This window comes from Pyxicephalus adspersus, chromosome 5 (assembly GCF_032062135.1).
Source record: "Pyxicephalus adspersus chromosome 5, UCB_Pads_2.0, whole genome shotgun sequence".
NCBI lineage: Eukaryota > Metazoa > Chordata > Amphibia > Anura > Pyxicephalidae > Pyxicephalus > Pyxicephalus adspersus.
This window is the reverse complement of record NC_092862.1, coordinates 147,548,214-147,565,631: the sequence shown is the minus strand read 5'-3', so window position 1 is coordinate 147,565,631 and position 17,418 is coordinate 147,548,214. Positions and strand designations below refer to the sequence as shown.

The 17,418-nt window shown below is 44.6% G+C and overlaps 2 protein-coding genes across 2 annotated transcripts in view; one reads left to right on the top strand and one right to left on the bottom strand.

The window, feature by feature from the left end:
• Window positions 1-6,414: 6,414 nt before the first annotated feature.
• Window positions 6,415-13,899, bottom strand: LOC140331820 (uncharacterized; the record flags this gene model as incomplete). The annotated part of the gene is given in 2 exon segments (XM_072413135.1): window positions 6,415-9,035; window positions 13,786-13,899. Coding segments are annotated over 2 exon segments (2,141 nt in total), but the record flags the coding sequence as incomplete, so codon positions are not given.
• Window positions 13,900-17,126: 3,227 nt separating this feature from the next.
• Window positions 17,127-17,418, top strand: part of LOC140331804 (uncharacterized) — a 6,985-nt gene continuing 6,693 nt past the window's right edge. Inside the window, exon 1 of the mRNA XM_072413109.1 lies at window positions 17,127-17,268. The gene's annotated coding sequence lies outside the window, so the exon portion shown is untranslated. The remainder of the gene's footprint in view (window positions 17,269-17,418) is intronic.

Below are 17,418 nucleotides of genomic sequence, written 5' to 3'. Positions count from 1 at the left end.
GGAATCAGGACCTCCTTCCTCCTGCTGGTGACCCCTCTAGTGATGGTGACCCCACAATTGTATCTATAAAGGAAATCAGGACCTCCTTCCCCCTGCTGGTGACCCCTCTAGTGATGGTGACCCCACAATTCCCAATTCACAAAAGATCAAAGTAAAAAATACAAACAAAGCTTGTTTTGGCCTTATTCTAAATGTTTATACATATCTCATATCACAGTTTGTGCCCCCAACCTACAACCACCATTCTGTGCTCAGGAAGGCTGAACATATGATGTGTTTGCATATGGCAGGGCTCTGATCTATGGGTTGCAGAAATCTTCCCAGATTTTCAGTATTTTTTTTTTCACAGCACAAAACTCTACTGTTATAAACTTCCCGTTACATTTCTGACATACGTGAATCTTATCCCTTCAGTATTTCCAGCTCCGGTTATGTGACACAGCAGGATTCTACTCCCAAAAGTCTCCATGAATGTCACCAAACTTCCGCTTGTTGAAGACTAAGACTAAAAAGGTTTTGATGACTATTCATTTACTGACCAAAAAGCCAAATTTTCCACTTGTACCATTGGGGAAGTTGTGATAACTCTGGAAGGAAAACATGAAAACATGGAGAAAACATGAAGGTGACTAACGGGGAAATGGAAAACAACTGTTTGGAATTGTGGTTCCCCTATTACTGGTTCGTACTGGTAAGAAACATTCTTGAGGTCTCCCCTTGCAATCTCCAATGAAAAACAACTATTCCCTACTGATCATGGTGGGCGGCAATCCAGGGATCTCTCTGTATAATGACACCCGCTCCGGGCAGAATTGACCGGTGGAGTGCCCAGAGCTTTGAGCCAGAGGATTTAACAGATCAAGACGTCACATATTACTGTTACAAATGTTAATCCACCAAAAATTAAAGTTGGTGGAATTAGCTGGTCTCTGATTTGTTTTCTACATTCTATATTTACTGAGAAGCGGGTGGAATTCAGGAAGGGCTCAGAGGAAATCACACAGAACGTTGTGCCTGGTGTGTAATTGTGCGGAAAGTTGTGTGACTGTGTTTGTGTGCTGGTCCCATCAGACATACTCATTACTGATCTACACTGGCACCGCCGGCTCCATAACTACTGATCCTTAATTAATGTTATTAGGAGATTATTGATCAACAGGGAGCTAACAAGGCGGGGGAGGGGACATTCCAAAGACTGGCCCCAACACGCCCAGCTCATCCTGATCCTCATTGGGGCTGTGTGCACACGCGTATTTATACATAGCAGTGTGCATGTGCATATGACGTGTACATGTATGTATGTATGTATGTATGAGAAGCCTGGAAAGAGAATTTGCACATAGCCATTAACATTTTCATGGACACTGAGGAGTCTCACATTGTGATGTGTTTGTGTAGCTTGTCTACAAGTACAGATCTTCTATAAACATAGCTGCACGTACATATGAGGATTCAGGTGGTAAATGCAGACAATGTACACCTTACCAGGGTAATATTTTGCACCTAATAGACCAAAGACCATCCATGGACCCCAGCACATCCCTGAATCCCGGAGGAAGTGTTGAGATTTGAATTTAGGTTAAAAACAAATTAAACCCAAATTATGATCATGGAGTTTAGCACTGACCTATAATTCCCTGCACTCACCTTGACCTGGCCAGCTGCCTCACATCAACAGGTAAGGTGTGAAAGCTGGGTGTACTCTGTGTGAAAGAGCAGCCATGGGGTCAGAGATAGAGGACAGGAGAACTCCAACGTGGACAGAATCGTCCTTATATTCCTGTTCTCTTCTGTCTCTCTATAGACTGGCACTGTCTCCTCCTATCGTCTGTCTCCCTATAGACTGGCACCGTCTCCTCCTATCTTCTGTCTCCCTATAGACTGGCACTGTCTCCTCCTATATTCTGTCTCTCTATAGACTGGCACTGTCTCCCCTTTCTGCTCTGTGTCCTTCAGTTGAACTGTAGTATGGTTTATGGCCTTCCATAAACATACCATCTGGTACCATCTGGGTCCTTTAATGGACTAGGGCTATGTTCATTCCTGGGTTTTGTTTTTCTACAGACTGGCACTAGTCCTCTTTCCCATTTTTACCCATCTAAACACTGCATCTATGTTGCTGCCTGGAGATATAGGGAATGGTTGTCTCCCCTATACAGTACCAAAGTCTCTCACAGCTGGTTGTTTGGCAGCAACACATTTCTGGCTGGCTGAGAAGTCGGTAATAAGAATTAGAAGCATGCCAGGTTCATGCAGAGAGCAGGGATGTGACGGCCTGGGGCCCAGTGTTTACAAGTCAAGGGGCCAGTGTCCCCTGCTGAATGACCATCTTTCATGTTCTGCAGGGAAGCTGAGACATGAAACGTGTGCAAAATAATGAGATACAGGCTAGTGGACATCAGTTAAAGGGAAAGTTTGGTAAAAAATCTCATATGTGAAATAAAATCCATATTCTAATAGTGTACTAACCATGAATGGCTCATAGGTCAGCATTTTATCCAGTGGATTCACCGTTACCATCTTATGGAGTGTCTGGACCTACAGAATGGCTGCACTTTCTGCTTGGCTTCTCACATTACCTATAAAGTTGTAGCTGCATATTTCTGCTTGGTGGAAAGCCAATATTCTGATCAGATATTGTCAGCAGCATTTTGGGTGGAAAGAAGGCAGAAAAAAACTATAATTGTTTAATATCCCAGCAATTTTTACTGTGTCCACGTAGAGATGTGTCAATACTCTACAGTATCTGTCCAGCATCCCCACAACGTCCCCTCCACTTTCATATCATCAGATCTTCCCTCACTACCTTCCACCATCCCCCAGGTCATTCACAACCCTGTTTCCTTTACCCCTCACCCTTATCCTTTACCCCATTCTTATCCTTCCTGCTACAATCTATAATCCTTTCTCCACAGCCTACATCACAGAAATCCTTATGACTCTGCTCCTCCTTGTCCTCCACCAACCTCCATCTACTCTTCTGTTCTTCATCTACTCCAGTCTGTCCGCCACCATCCTCCATCTACTCCTGCCTGTCCGCCACCTACTCCTCCATCTACACCTACCTGTCCTCCACCTACTCCTCCCTGTCTTCCACCATTCTCCATCCACTCGTGCCTGTCCTCTACCATCCTCCATTCACTCCTCCCTGTCTTCCACCAACTTCCACTTACTCCTCCATCTACTCCTGTCTGACCTCCACTATCCTCCATCTACTCCTCCCTATCCTCCACCATCCTCCATCTACTCCTGCCTGTCCTCAATCATCCTCAATCTACTCCTCCCTGTCGTCCACTATCCTCTATCTAATCTTGCATGTCCTTCACCAACCTCCATCTACTTTTGGTTGTCCTTCACCAACCTCCATCTACTTTTGGTTGTCCTCCACCATCATCCATCTTCTCTTCTGTGCCCTCCACCATCCTCAGTCTACTCCAGCCTGTGCTCCACCAACCTCCATCTACTCCTCCTTGTCCTTCACCTTTCTCCATCTACTCCTTCCTGTCCCCCACCATACTTTACTCCTCCACCATCTTCTGATACTGCAGAGTCCTCCTGTATGTAATCCGTCTGTAGAACACTGCACCAGGGTGTTCTTCAAGAATATGTATGGTCCTCCAAGATGTGAGCAATCATTTACCAGCCGCTTTATTGGGTACACCATGATAATACTGGATTGTACTTGCTTTTGCCTTTAAAGCTGCGTACACACGGCAAATTTTTCTCGCCCGATAATCGGTATCGGCCAATTATCGGGCGAAAATCTGCCGTGTGTACAGTCGGTCGTCGTCCATCGTCCGACGACCGTCCTGGCGGATCCATGGACGATGGACGACGACCGATCCTAATGAAAGGGAAGGGGAGAGCGCGCAGCAGAGTGCCGCTCCGTCGCTCTCCCCCTCCCCTCTCCATAGAGCATGAACGGTGCTGTATGTACAGCATCGTTCATGCATCGTGCAGTCTTTTCTCGTTGGAAAGGATCGTGAAAGATCCTTTCCAACGAGAAAAATTGCAGGTGTGTACGCAGCTTAAATCTGCCATCATCCTTTCTAGCTTCCCAGGCCTTTGCTCCATACTGACATAAAAGCATCACACAGTACACCATTACACCACCGCCAGACTGAACCAGTGATACAAGGCAGGATGGATCCATGCTTTTACGTTGTTAATGTAAGTTCTGACCCCACCATCCAAATATTACAGCAGAAATTGAGACTAATCCAACCATGCAACATTTTCCAAATCTTCTCTAGTCCAATTTTGGTGACCCCCAAGCGGTACCCTCAGGTGCCTGTTCTTAGCTGACAGGACTGGCACCCAGAAAGGTCTCATGCTGCTGTAGTCCATCTGCTCCAAGTTTGGAGGTGTTGTATGTTCAGAGATCTCTTCTGCTGACCTCTGGTGTAACGAGGAGTTGTTTGAGCTATTGTCCATTTTTCTTGCATGGTCACCCTCAGCCTGGATTAGGATAGTACCCTATCCAGGCCCAGATGTATGGATGTTGTGGGGCTAGCCTGGAAGAAACCAGGCACTGAGTATTGCATTTGAGACTAAAGTACTTGCTGTGTCTTGGAATTCTTATTGGGAAGTCTGGTAAAGTCACATACAGGGAACTCCCACATGGGTATTATTTAGACACTTAGCAGACCACCTTCAGAGTGAACAGTCAGTGAAGGATCTGTCCAAGAACAAATCTCTACGGCTGACTCTCCACTTCTACATGCTGATTATAGAATCCTTCAAGGGGGGTTTTCCTATATTCTGCTCCTAACATTAGCCGATCAATAGCTTGCCCTCATGACACAAATCAGTCTGGTCTCTAGATGGAGAGATTCAATTAGGATAAAATATGGCAGATCCTCGGAAAGCCAACTCAAAAGTCAGGGAATTCTCTTCATCCAGTCTTTTAAAAGATCTGGATGCAGCTAGGTGGAGTGGATCTTTGGTAGCACTTTATGTCCCAGCCTTGTGGGATCTGAACACACATGGTTTTATTCTGCAGATTACTGAACTTGAAACATTTTCTTTCAAAGAATTATTTTTGTTTTGTATAGGAACAAGGTAGTGTTGAGGCCTTGGACCTTCTGTGAGCCTAAATTAGTCTTTTCCTTTTACCTTAAACAGGGGCATTGTTGTTCTATCTCTTTGTAACCAGTTCATGATAAGAATATTTCAGGTTATTGTCTGGATGTGAATTGGGGTGTGCAAGTTCAGCCCCAGGCATCTGCTTCTTTTAGAAAGACCAGATGGTTCCACTATTTTAGGTGACTTAGCCCATTTTGGCTTCTGGAATGAAGCTGTACCGGGTAGATCCTCCTAATTCTGTTTCATCCATCCAGGAGCTTCTTACTCCTCTATTTTGACTCTACTGGACATCAAAGAGCTAGCAAATTTCAGCCTCTATTAAGATGGCTACTTTTACAGGTGATACTGTTGTCCTTTACCCCTTGCTTGTCTTTTTTGGGTAACAGCTTTCATAGTACAGGTTTTCTTTAAATCAGCGGAGAACACATAATGTTGCAGCATTTTAAACTAAACTCATGCAAATATAGCATTTGTTTGGCTCAGTTTAAGGTTAGTGCAAAGTTTCTGCATCTCATTGACCATCACTTCCAGCCAATCACATGGCAGCAACTCAATGCATGTAGACATTGTAAAGAGGACCTGTTTAACTACACCAAGCATTGGAATAGAGGAGAAAGGTGATTTATGTGACATGGTTGTTGATGCCAGGTGGGCTGCTCAGAGTATTTCAGAAAATGCTGCTGCCCACACTGGGTGCCACTCAGTTTAGAATAGGCACCTGGAGCTACAAATCGCAAAAGAGAGGATTAGAAAAAAGTATCCTGATCTGATAAGTTCTATGCCATTCAGATGGTAGGGTCAGAATTAAAGGTCAGCAGGATGAAAGCATGGATCCATCCTGCCTGCTGGTGGTTTAATGATGTTGGATTATGTTCTTGGCACACTTTGGGTGCCAACTGAAGTTGGTTCAAATGCCACAACCTTAGTATTGCTGCTAACCATGTCCATCCCTTTGCAGTGTTCCCACCTTCTAATTGCTACTTCCAGCAGGATAATGCGCCCTGTCACAAAGCTCTGATAAGTTCACTGGACTTAAATGGCCTCTACAGTCAACGGAACTCAAACCAAAAGAGCACCATTGGGAGATTCGCATCATGGATATGCAGCCGACAAATCTATCATGTCAATATGAAGTCAAATGTTCTCAGTACCTTGCTGGATCTGTACCATGAAGGATGACCGCAACTCTGAAGATGATAGGGAGTCCAAGCCGGTACTAGCAGGATGTACCTAATAAAGTGGCCAGTGTGTATATTCATATATATATCATCCCATATGTGTGCCTGAAGTCCCACAAATGTTTATTTAATGAAGATATGACAATCTAAAAAGTGTTAACTAGAAAGGTCTTTACTGGTCATTATATCCATCATTATAGCCCTGCATACATACAGTCTGTGCAGTTGCAGATGTAACCACTGAATTCTCCATAATAAATACTGAATGAATATTGGTCTTGAAAGCCAACAGAATGTTCTGGTTCTGCAGAAACCAACTGTAAAAACTGTTCTATTGGTGCTGAGCCATCAAAACTTAACAGCACACAATATATTCATACAGCCATAAGGATAACCTATTCATAACAATGGAAGACACAATCATTGGCAGAGGTTTGTGCTGTATTAGTGAATGTCCTGGTGTGAGGGGACAATTCTAAGACAAAGATCTGACTGGTCTATTTTTTGTGTGGAAGGTACCACAAGAACTTCTCATTGTCAGCATCTACATTCATGTCATCACAATAAACATATCTGAATAGGCAATAGTCATTTGCGACAAATATCGGCACCGTTGTCTGTGCCCGGTGCAGCCACTATATTATTATAAATATATTATGACAGGAAACGTCCTATTTCAGGCTTTCTCTGACAAACTTTGTTAACCTGGCTGTGAGGACCGGGAAGAGGGAGAAATCTGCACTGTTTAAGCCTGTTGCATGACGTTTTTTTTTTTTATGTGAGATTTCTGGTGCTTCACAAGTGTGGAGCTTCGGTTGAATTGTTTGCCGCACTCAGGACAGGAGTAGGGTCTCTCCCCACTGTGAATGCGGCGATGTATAGAAAGGTGTGAGTGCTGAATGAAGCTCTTGCCACACTCTTGGCAATTGTATGGTTTCTCTTTGGTGTGAGTCCTGGAGTGCGTCACCAAATATGTGCTGCGACTAAAGCTCTTGCCGCACTCAGCGCAGGTGTACGGCTTTTCACCGGTGTGAGATCGAACATGATTATTATAGTCTGACGCCTGGATAAATTTTTTGCCACATTCAAGGCAGGAGAAAGGCTTTTCTCCGGTATGAATTCTCTGGTGCCGGAGAAATGCAGATTTACATGGGCAACTTTTCCCACAGTAACTGCAGATGAAAAGAGAGCGCCTGTGTGTCCCCTGGAGGCTGCTGTCACCAGATGTCTTCTCAGAAGAGCTGAACACATCGCTGAAAGCTGTATTTAGATGTGAACTATCCAGGGGATCAGTCACTTCACATTTGGTAACCACTGTGGAGTCACCAGACTCCAGAGCTTCCACTGGATCCTTATGGAACTTGTTGGTGTCCAGCACAAAGCTTGGTGGCCGGAGAATGAAGTTCTCACTGTCCTGAGTTGTTCCACTCATCAGATAAGCGACATTCTCACCTGTCTTACAACTGCTGGCCTCCGTTACTTTTTCTTCTAAGGTGACGGACGTTTCCACATCACCATTACAGGTGGCGTTGTCATTTTCTTCCTCTACATGCTGCGATTTTTTCTTCCACAATACTTTCTTCTGGTGTGGGACTGATCCAGTTGGATCTTCAGGGTTGGTCTCATGAGCTACATATTTCTCTAGTGTGATTCGTATGGGTTTTATCATCTTCTCATCCCTGTACTGCGTCTGACAGTCCACTGCTTGTGGGTAGCACTCCACATTCTCATCCGTTTCAGATTTGACTTCTGCTGTCAGAGAAGCCTCTGGTGGTTGCTCCAACTCAGAGCTGCTCCCCCATGTTGGCGGAGTGTTTTGAGTAAAGTTACAAGTCACCTCTTCCCTGTTCTTCTTTTGACACATATGCAGAGTCTTCCTGCGATGAGATTTTTTATGTTTCACCAAGGTGGAACTGCGGCTGAAGCTATTTCCACATTCAATACAGATATAAGGTTTTTCACCGCTATGAATTCTGAGATGCAGAGAGAGGTGTGAGTGCTGAACAAAGCTTTTCCCACACACATTGCAGGTATAGGGCTTTTCTTTGGTGTGAGTCCTGGAGTGTGTCACCAGGTATGTGCTACGACTAAAGCTTTTTCCACACTCGGCACAGGTGTATGGCTTCTCCCCTGTGTGGGACCTCACATGATTATTATAGTCTGAAATTTGAATGAAACTTTTTCCACAGTCAGTGCAAGCATAAGGTTTATCCCCGGTGTGAATCCTCTGGTGACGGATGTATGCTGACTGACAAGGACATGTCTTCCCGCACTCTGAGCAGATGTAGATCTTCGTGGTGGAGCTCCTCTTAAAATTTGAATCCACACTCACAAATGGATATTGGTTACTGGTAAAACCTCCTTGAGCATCCAGTTGATGACTTGCACCGTCCTTTAAATGGTTCTCTGTGGCAGTCGGAATGTCCTGTTCATTGCCAAGGCTTTGCAGGTTGTCTACTGTCTCATTCTCCCTTCTATAACCTGAACCAGTCTTCACCAAATCAGCTCTAGCACAATTATTGGAGGTTTCAGTGGCAAGACTTCGGAGATGAGCGATGATACTAGTGATGTCGCTTGGGCTCCGCTCCCCTTGAATGGCTTTCTCCTGAGAGCTGGTTGGGGGTGTTCCCTGTAGATTATTGGAGGTGCAGACACCCCAGGAAGTTTCACGAGGAAAACATGAAGAGAGGTCAGAGTTCATATGTGGAATTCCAGGTGATAATAAATGAGATGGTGCCATGCCTTGCTGCCCAGATCTCATAGTGCTGCTGCCTGAAAAATGAATGAATAAAACAAATCAGATGAATGTCATCTTGTGCCGTATTCGTATAGCTCTCACATGACGATGTAAACTTTATGGGGTGGTTTCATCACACATAGTAATGTACTTTAGATGTGATTCTTATCTCACTCCCAGTCACAAGTGCAATGTCTGGCCAGGCACAAGCATTATAGGACCACGCAATGCACAGATATCAATGTTCTGAACGTTGAACTGCCCAACGCTAAATAGAGCGCTGCCTTGCCTACAGAGGTGCACTTACAGCCAATACAAAATTATTTGGCTGCAAAAAGAAATGTTTCTTAAATGCAAATCACAAAAAGCACATTGTAGCACATTGTGGTATTGTGTTACCAGATCCCCACAACAGATTCATACGATCATCACGTATGAATGACCAAATCGTACTACGTCACACAAATCTCCATTTTTCAGGTTATTTATATACTTGGGACCTGGGTTACCCAATTTAGGAAATAATGTCTCCATCAGAAAGAATATACTGTATATAAACTGTTCAGAAAATGTTATCTGGCCAATATATAACATTCAGCCACGTCTATTTTATTTTATCATAGAAATTGCATTTCTTCAGCTTCTATTTGAGCAGCTAATGCAGAATGGTATATTGATATGTAAATGTAGGGACCATTAAAGATAGGAGGGTGCCCTGGCTCTAGAACGTTTCTGGGTAATGAATGTTTGTCCTATGCCCAATCACTGGGATTGACCCTAATGAGGCGGGGATACAATTTAGGATAAATATCTGGGGAATGCAGTTCTTGAGGAAGGCCTGCCATTATGCAGAAGTAACAAGGATTCTGCAGTGCCCAATAGTCCAGGATTCAGGACCGGGTCCAGTCACAGTTTGGGTCTCGATCAGCCTGGAGATCCATCAGGGTGTTTGTAGGAAGTGAATCTTGCTAGTCCCTCCTATGTGAAGACAGAGACCAGGAAGTTTCACACTGAGGTTTGTTTCAATCCAACTGGTGAATCACAGCGACCTAAAAATGGAAAGCACATCTGAGGTGACCCCAAAATGTGAATTTAGGCAAATCAGCTACATGTTGTCTTAACAGATCTAGGTTTTAGAAAAGGTTATACGGACAAAGGCCAATGCTACTATAGGCATGAAAGTTAAAAACTGTTCTCCTAGATGATTGCAACCCTAGGGAACTTTATAGCTTGATAGGGTTAAGTCAATGTTAGAAGTAGTGCCAGGTTCAGGAATTTCATTTAATTCTGCAGTATACCCCTCCTCCCACATTGAAAACAAATCCTGTTCTTTGTGGAAAGGGTCAAGACAGTTCTCTACTCTGAATATTTTTATTATTTGATTATGGCGTTTTTGTCAGCTTGAATACATGTGAAAACCTTTTATCTCAATCTCCTGCATACCTGAATAAATGTAAAGATACAAACTCTTTCATAATGTTTATAAAGAGTAACCTGAAAAATCCCTGACTGACCCTGCAATAAAAACATTTCCTCTAGCAGTATGACCGACATTCCATTTATTAGTGTTTGGGAAGAAGGCTTTACCTGGCTTTCTAAGGCTCTCTGGTTCCCTCACGTTAAAAGGGTCACGGAGCACTGCTCCAAACCAGCACCATCATTACTACGGGAAAAACACAAAGTCATGGACCAAGAACTCGGTAAATTCGGTAAAACACCATTTTATTGCCATACCAAGTAGTGGAGAAGAACACAGATACCACCTTTGGGATCACAATGCCCAGAATCGGTCTACAGAGATCCCACCTGTGGGATCACAATGCCCAGGATCCTGCTCCAACTCTCTGGAATGGTCTCCTCGTCCTATTCGGCTTGCTCCTACTTTCTGCTCATTTAAAAGAGAACTCAAAACCCATTTATTCAAACTTGCCTACCCGTCTTCTTCTGTCTGCTAAACCCTCATTACTTCCCACACTACATATCTCCCATCCTATTGTGTGTGAAATTCCCCCACCTCCTAGATTGTAAGCTCTTCAGGGCAGGGTCCTCTCCTCCTGTATCACTGTCTGTATTAGTCTGCCATTTGTAACCCCTATTTAATGTACAGCGCTGCGTAATATGTTGGTGCTATATAAATCCCGTTTATTAATAATAATAAACATCCCAGCTGTGGGATCACAATGCAATGTAATGTAATTGCAATGCTGGGGGTTCTGTATATAGAGGCTCCATCTGTCAGTAACAATGCCAATGTTCTGTTTGTAAACCCCCCCCTATGGGATCACAATGCAATGCATTGTCTAGTTTGATCAGCTACATAGTTCTCCCCAGCCCTCTTTTAGTGGGCAGGCCGCCTGGCTGCCCTGCCCCCTCCGCCTGGCTCCTATCAGCAGCTCTAATCCACTGAATGGACAATGAGGAGGCTGTGCTTCTCAGCGGATAAGATCCGGGCGGAGGTAGAAGAGCACAGCACAGCTAAGATGACATCAGGACAGAGGCTGTCCCTCCCCCATTCTATAGCTGTGCTGAGTCTTCTTTTGAAAAAAACAAAAAACATTGTGTAACAATGTCTCCGCCCAGTGGGTGTGTAACAATGTCTCCGCCCAGTGGGTGTGTAACAATGTCTCCGCCTAGTGGGCGTGTAATAATGTCTCCGCCCAGTGGGTGTGTAACAATGTCTCCGCCTAAATGTCTCCGCCCAGTGGGTGTGTAACAATGTCTCCGCCTAGTGGGCGTGTAATAATGTCTCCGCCCAGTGGGTGTGTAACAATGTCTCCGCCTAGTGGGCGTGTAATAATGTCTCCGCCCAGTGGGCGTGTAACAATGTCTCCACCCAGTGGGCGTGTAACAATGTCTCCACCCAGTGGGCGTGTAACAATGTCTCCGCCCAGTGGGCGTGTAACAATGTCTCCGCCCAGTGGGCGTGTAACAATGTCTCCGCCTAGTGGGTGTGTAACAATGTCTCCGCCTAGTGGGTGTGTAACAATGTCTCCGCCTAGTGGGTGTGTAACAATGTCTCCACCCAGTGGGCGTGTAACAATGTCTCCGCCCAGTGGGCGTGTGTAATGATGTCATCGGAGCAGTGTGAGAGCTGTGTGTAACTGCATGTCACATTCTGCAGCTTTACAGCTCTCTGTGTACAAACCTCCATATCTCCTAAACCATGTGTCATACAAACCATGTGTTGTAAAAACGTGTACTTGTAAAATACAACATTGGGATTTCTGTTTCAAAAGCATGTGCTCCTAGGAGTCCTTAATTAAAAATCCAAATTGGAGCCCCGCGGGGCCACTTACATAAAAAGGAGAATTGGGATGGGGCCCCTAAATTATTACCTACCCGTCACAAAACTATAACTGTCATACTATAAAAACATTTAGGGGCCCACCACAATGGGTCTTGCTATGTAAGTGGCCCCGGGGGTCCCTAATTTGCATTTTCAATTTTGGGCTCCTATGTGCACTTTCCTTTGAAACAGCAACCCAAATGTTCACTTTCCACAAGTTTTTAAACTCCTGATCCCCATATCTTGCAAATTTTCAAAGCAATTTTGGTTATTAGTAGCTATGGGGGTCCCCTGTGTACCCTAAACATTTTAGGTCATTACAACAATTTAAGAGATCTGAATGACTGAACACGGTGAGTTGTTGAGGCTGCAGAATATGACAAGCAGACACAGCGATCATACTGCAGGCGGATACATTTCACAGGAAGTTCCCATAGAATATAGGCAGCGATGAGAGGGACACTGACTGTACTGCTCCCATCTCATATCACATCACCACATTTTACCATTATATAAAGGGTGACATTCCTCTTTTTTATAATAGAAAAATGTTTTGGTTTTTTTTAATTTTTTTGGGGTGAAGACCCCTCCCCTTCTATCTTTACTGCCATGGTGGTAAAGACTGCAGGGTAAATCTGCAGCATCCTGGGGTACTTGTGTAACATATCCCAGGTGGCTGTGGGCTGCTCCTTCTGTGCATGCCCGACATAGGGAAAGTATAATCAGGGGCTTTCCTATAGTGTAAAAAAGTGCTCAATCTCAGGCATGCCCAGTGAGATCAGTACTGGATGGAACCGTGAGCATCGGAAAGAAAAGGGAAGCTGACCAAGGGTGGGACTCGCTGGGCTCATGGTTCCATGGTTCATGGACAGACTAAAGTTTTGTGTTATGTAGATATCGGGCTAGGAGGTGACATCTGAAGTCAGGCTGAATTCACAACGACAACAGTGTTCTCCCCAGCCCTTTTTAGCTGGACGCACCACCCGGCACTTTTCGGTGACCACCCGGCTGTTTTTGGCTGGTTACTGAGGACTTGGGTCACAATACCCACCCTGCCACCCGCCTACAATTTCTTACCCCCCGGCTTAAAAAACATTCTGGGTTAAACAGTGGACAATAAGGTTACATTTCCTACATTTACCCCTTACTTTCCTCCTGCCAGGAACCACTGCTGCTTGAAATACTGTTAGGCCTGAAAAAGCTCAGCACTTACCGCCAAATACCAATCCCAGGTGCCCAGCACTTACCGCCTGTTACCAATCCCAGGTGCCCAGCACTTACCGCCAATCCCAGGTGCCCAGACACAATGATCTGGGTTACGGGATACTGATGACACAAACAACTGGGAACACCAAATTTGTTGTATGTTGCCCACCCAGCTACAGTATCCCCCCACCCATCTGAAAACAATTTCTGAAAGAACATATATATCTTTCCCGTAGTGCTGACAATTTTAGTATGTGTGTTATTTGCTTGACTTCCTTCATTTTATCACTCACCAGATGTTTCATTTAGTGAAGCTGTAATAGTCGTCTGACCATTCACGGCACATTGCTCCACCACCCGTTCTAATACTGGCGCAATCTCAGATGACACCGCTGGAGCTTCTGCTCCTGGAAAAAAAAATTACAAAACCTTAAATAAAGTGAATTGGCTAGTTTATATATTTTACATTCTTTCACAGGGACTTTGGGTGACATAATGGTCCCTTCTATAGTGCACAGGGCACCTTCAAGCCACCGTACTCCACATCCTCCGCTGTGTGGTTCTTCCATATCCTCATACCTGCCCTGCAACAAAAGTGTTAGGCAGGTCCCCCCCCATACTATATTTGTCTCCCCACAACACATCATTCAGCACCTGCCAATCGTACAACAAACCCTGATCTCTGCTGGACCTGCACTGATTGAACAAAACTTCTGGGCCGGCATGTAATATTAATTATTATCAGGGTTGTCACTGGTCATCTCTAACGAGTTATCAGTCCCTGGATTTATGAGCGCTTTGAGGTAGTGATGCAATCTGCCTATGGCTGGATATACCCAATCAACACATGGACAGGGTCTGAAAATGGAACGGTCTGTGTTGCTCCTGTTAGGTAATCAGGTATCTGTGCAAGTCACAGAATAAAATGGAGAATATAGAAAGCTTTGAATGGGAGGTGGTCTAGCGAAAATGGAAGTGAAGTAATTGCTGGAGACTTTGGGGTATCCTGGAAACCAGTCCACTACAGTGGTCAATATTACTATTTAATTAGTTATAATGTTCAAGTGCAAAAAAACAGACACATCCATCTCACTATACGAGGGGTTCCTATGTATCTGAAAAGATGATCACACTTCTCACCATAGGAGGGGTTCCTATGGTACAAACAAACATTGGATTGTGCAGTACTAGTTGTAATGAAAAACAAAATGATTTGGCAAACAATGATGGTAAAAGCAGCAATGGTGTAAGGAGCCTGTTCACCAATGCTAGAAGTCTAACAAACAAGATAGGGGAGTCGGAAGCCTTAATGAGTGAGGAGAATTATGACTTAGTTGGTATTGCTGAATCCTGGCTTTGTTCTTCACATGACTGGGCTGACAATATTCCTGGGTATACTCTCTTTCCTAAAGACAGAGTCACACGGAAGGGTGGTGGTGTCTGTATGTGAGAAGTGATCTGAAAGTGAATGTGAAAGAAGAAATTGCGGAGGGAACAAGCGATGAGGTTGAGACATTATGGGTGGAGGTGAATGTGGGGCCTTGAGAAGAGACGTATAAGGGGGGATATGATCACCCTGTATAAATATATAAATGATCCATATAGAGAACTCCCTTCCCCATTATTCACTGTAAGGTCATTACAAAGCACAAGGGGCCGCTCTTTGTGTCTGGAGGAAAAGAAGTTTAGGCTCCGGATAAGGAAGGGATTCTTCACTGTAAGGTCTGTGAAAATGTGGAATCGGCTCCCCCAGGAAATTCAGTAACTACTATAGATTGCTTTAAGAAAAAGCTGGATGATTTCTACAAGCACAGAATATAACTGGAGATTAAGGATTTAAAGATAACAGAGATTGTACATGTAACTGGAGGGATTCCAATGTATCTGAAGAGATGATCACCCTTGTCATCATTTGAGGGGTTCCTATGAATCTGAGGAGAATATTACCCTTCTCCCAGCACAAGGGGTTCCTATATATCTGAAAGATAAACACCTATCTTCCCTGCACTCTCCCTCCCTGCAGGGTTCCTATATATCTGAAGAGATGATCACCCTTCCCACAAAACGGAGGGTTTCTTTATATCTGAAGAGATGATCTCCCATCTCCCCATACGAGCGGTTCCTATATATCTGAAGAGATGATCACCCTTCTCACCATACGAGGGGTCCAATGTATCAGAAGAGATGATCACACATTTCTTCACACGAGGGATTTCTATGTATCTGAAGAGATCACCCTTCTCCCCATACAAGGGGTATCCTATGTATCTGAAGAGATGATCACCTGTCTCCCAATACGAGAGGTTTCCATATATCCGAGGAGATGATCACCATTCTAACTATATGAGGGGTTCCTATAAATCTGAAGAGATAATCACCCTTCTCCCCATACGAGGGGTTCCTATGAATCTGAGGAGATGATCAGCCTTTTCCCCATACAAGGGGTTCCTACCCTGTTTCCCCGATTATAAGGCACTGTCTTATATTTTTTGAAATGCCAAAATATGCCCTAGGTCTTATTTTCAGGGGATGTCTTATTTTTCCATGAAGAAGACTACAGTACACATTTATTGTTGAAAGTCACTCATGATCACTCATGTTCCGTTGATTGTCCCCTTCTGATCACTCATGTGCCGTTCATATTCCCCTTCTGATCACTCTATGCCATTGATTGTCCCCTTCTGATCACTCTATGCCATTGACTGTCCCCTTCTGATCACTCTATGTAATGCTTGTCCCCTTCTGATCACTCTATGCCATTGATTGTCCCCTTCTGTTCACTTACCGGTAATTAAGTGTAGGGATTCTGTTAGGGCAGGGATCTCTGTTAGGGCAGGGATCAGCAGCTTGCTTCCTGGTGCAGAATGCCGGCTGTTACTTTCAGTTTCACTCTGCACTGCCAGGAGCAGACACGTGCTGCAGCCAGCATCAAGGGGACACACACAGGATCGGATCTCAGAGCATGTCTTATTCACGGTTGAGTGTCTTATTTTGTTTATTTTTTCAAAAATGGGGGGTGGCTTATTTATTGGGGATGTCTTAAAATCGGGGAAACACGGTATGTATCGGAAGAGATGACCACACATTTCCCCACACAAGGGATTTCTATGTATCTGAAGAGATGATCACCTGTCCCACAACACGAGAGGTTCCTATATATCTGAAGAGATGATCACCCTTCTCCCAGCACTAGGGGTTCCTATATATCTCAAGACATAGTTACATAGTAGGTTAGGTTGAAAAAAGACATAAAAGTCCATCAAGTTCAACCACTAGGGAAATAAACATATCCCAGATATAAAAACCCTATAAGACATAGTTGGTCCAGAGGAAGGCAAAAAACCCCCGGGTACAATTTGCTTTACCAGGGGAAAAAAATTCCTTCCTGATTCCATGAGGCAATCGGATGTTCCCTGGATCAGCAGTCTCTGTTATTTTTACTTTAAATCCTTAATCCCCAGGGGGTCCTATATCCCCATACAGAAGGGTGAGGGGGTCCTATAACCCCATACAGAAGGGTGAGGGGGTCCTTTAGGAACAGCTGGGGACTGTTTATAGTTGGGGGGGAGTCTTAGCGGTTCTCACCTCTTAATTTGGTCAGGGGCCCCTTATTCGGGGCCCCGGTGTGGCATGCTGGGATTTGTAGTTCTCGGTATTCCTATCCCAGAATTCACTGCTGCTATCCCAATGGGCGTTGCGGAAGGAAGCGGAAGGGGCGGGGCTTCGTGCGGTATCCGGTGAATGGAGCGCTCGGTGTACGGCTGAACGGGGAGGAGGTGAGGAAACCGGGGGAACGATGAGGCACCGGGTGGGGGGAGGAGCTTTGTGTAGAATAATCCCCTCCCCCTACCGGGAGCCCGTATCTGTTTACTACTACACCCCAAAGTACAATCCCTCTCCCCCTATTGTACACCCCAATGTTACCC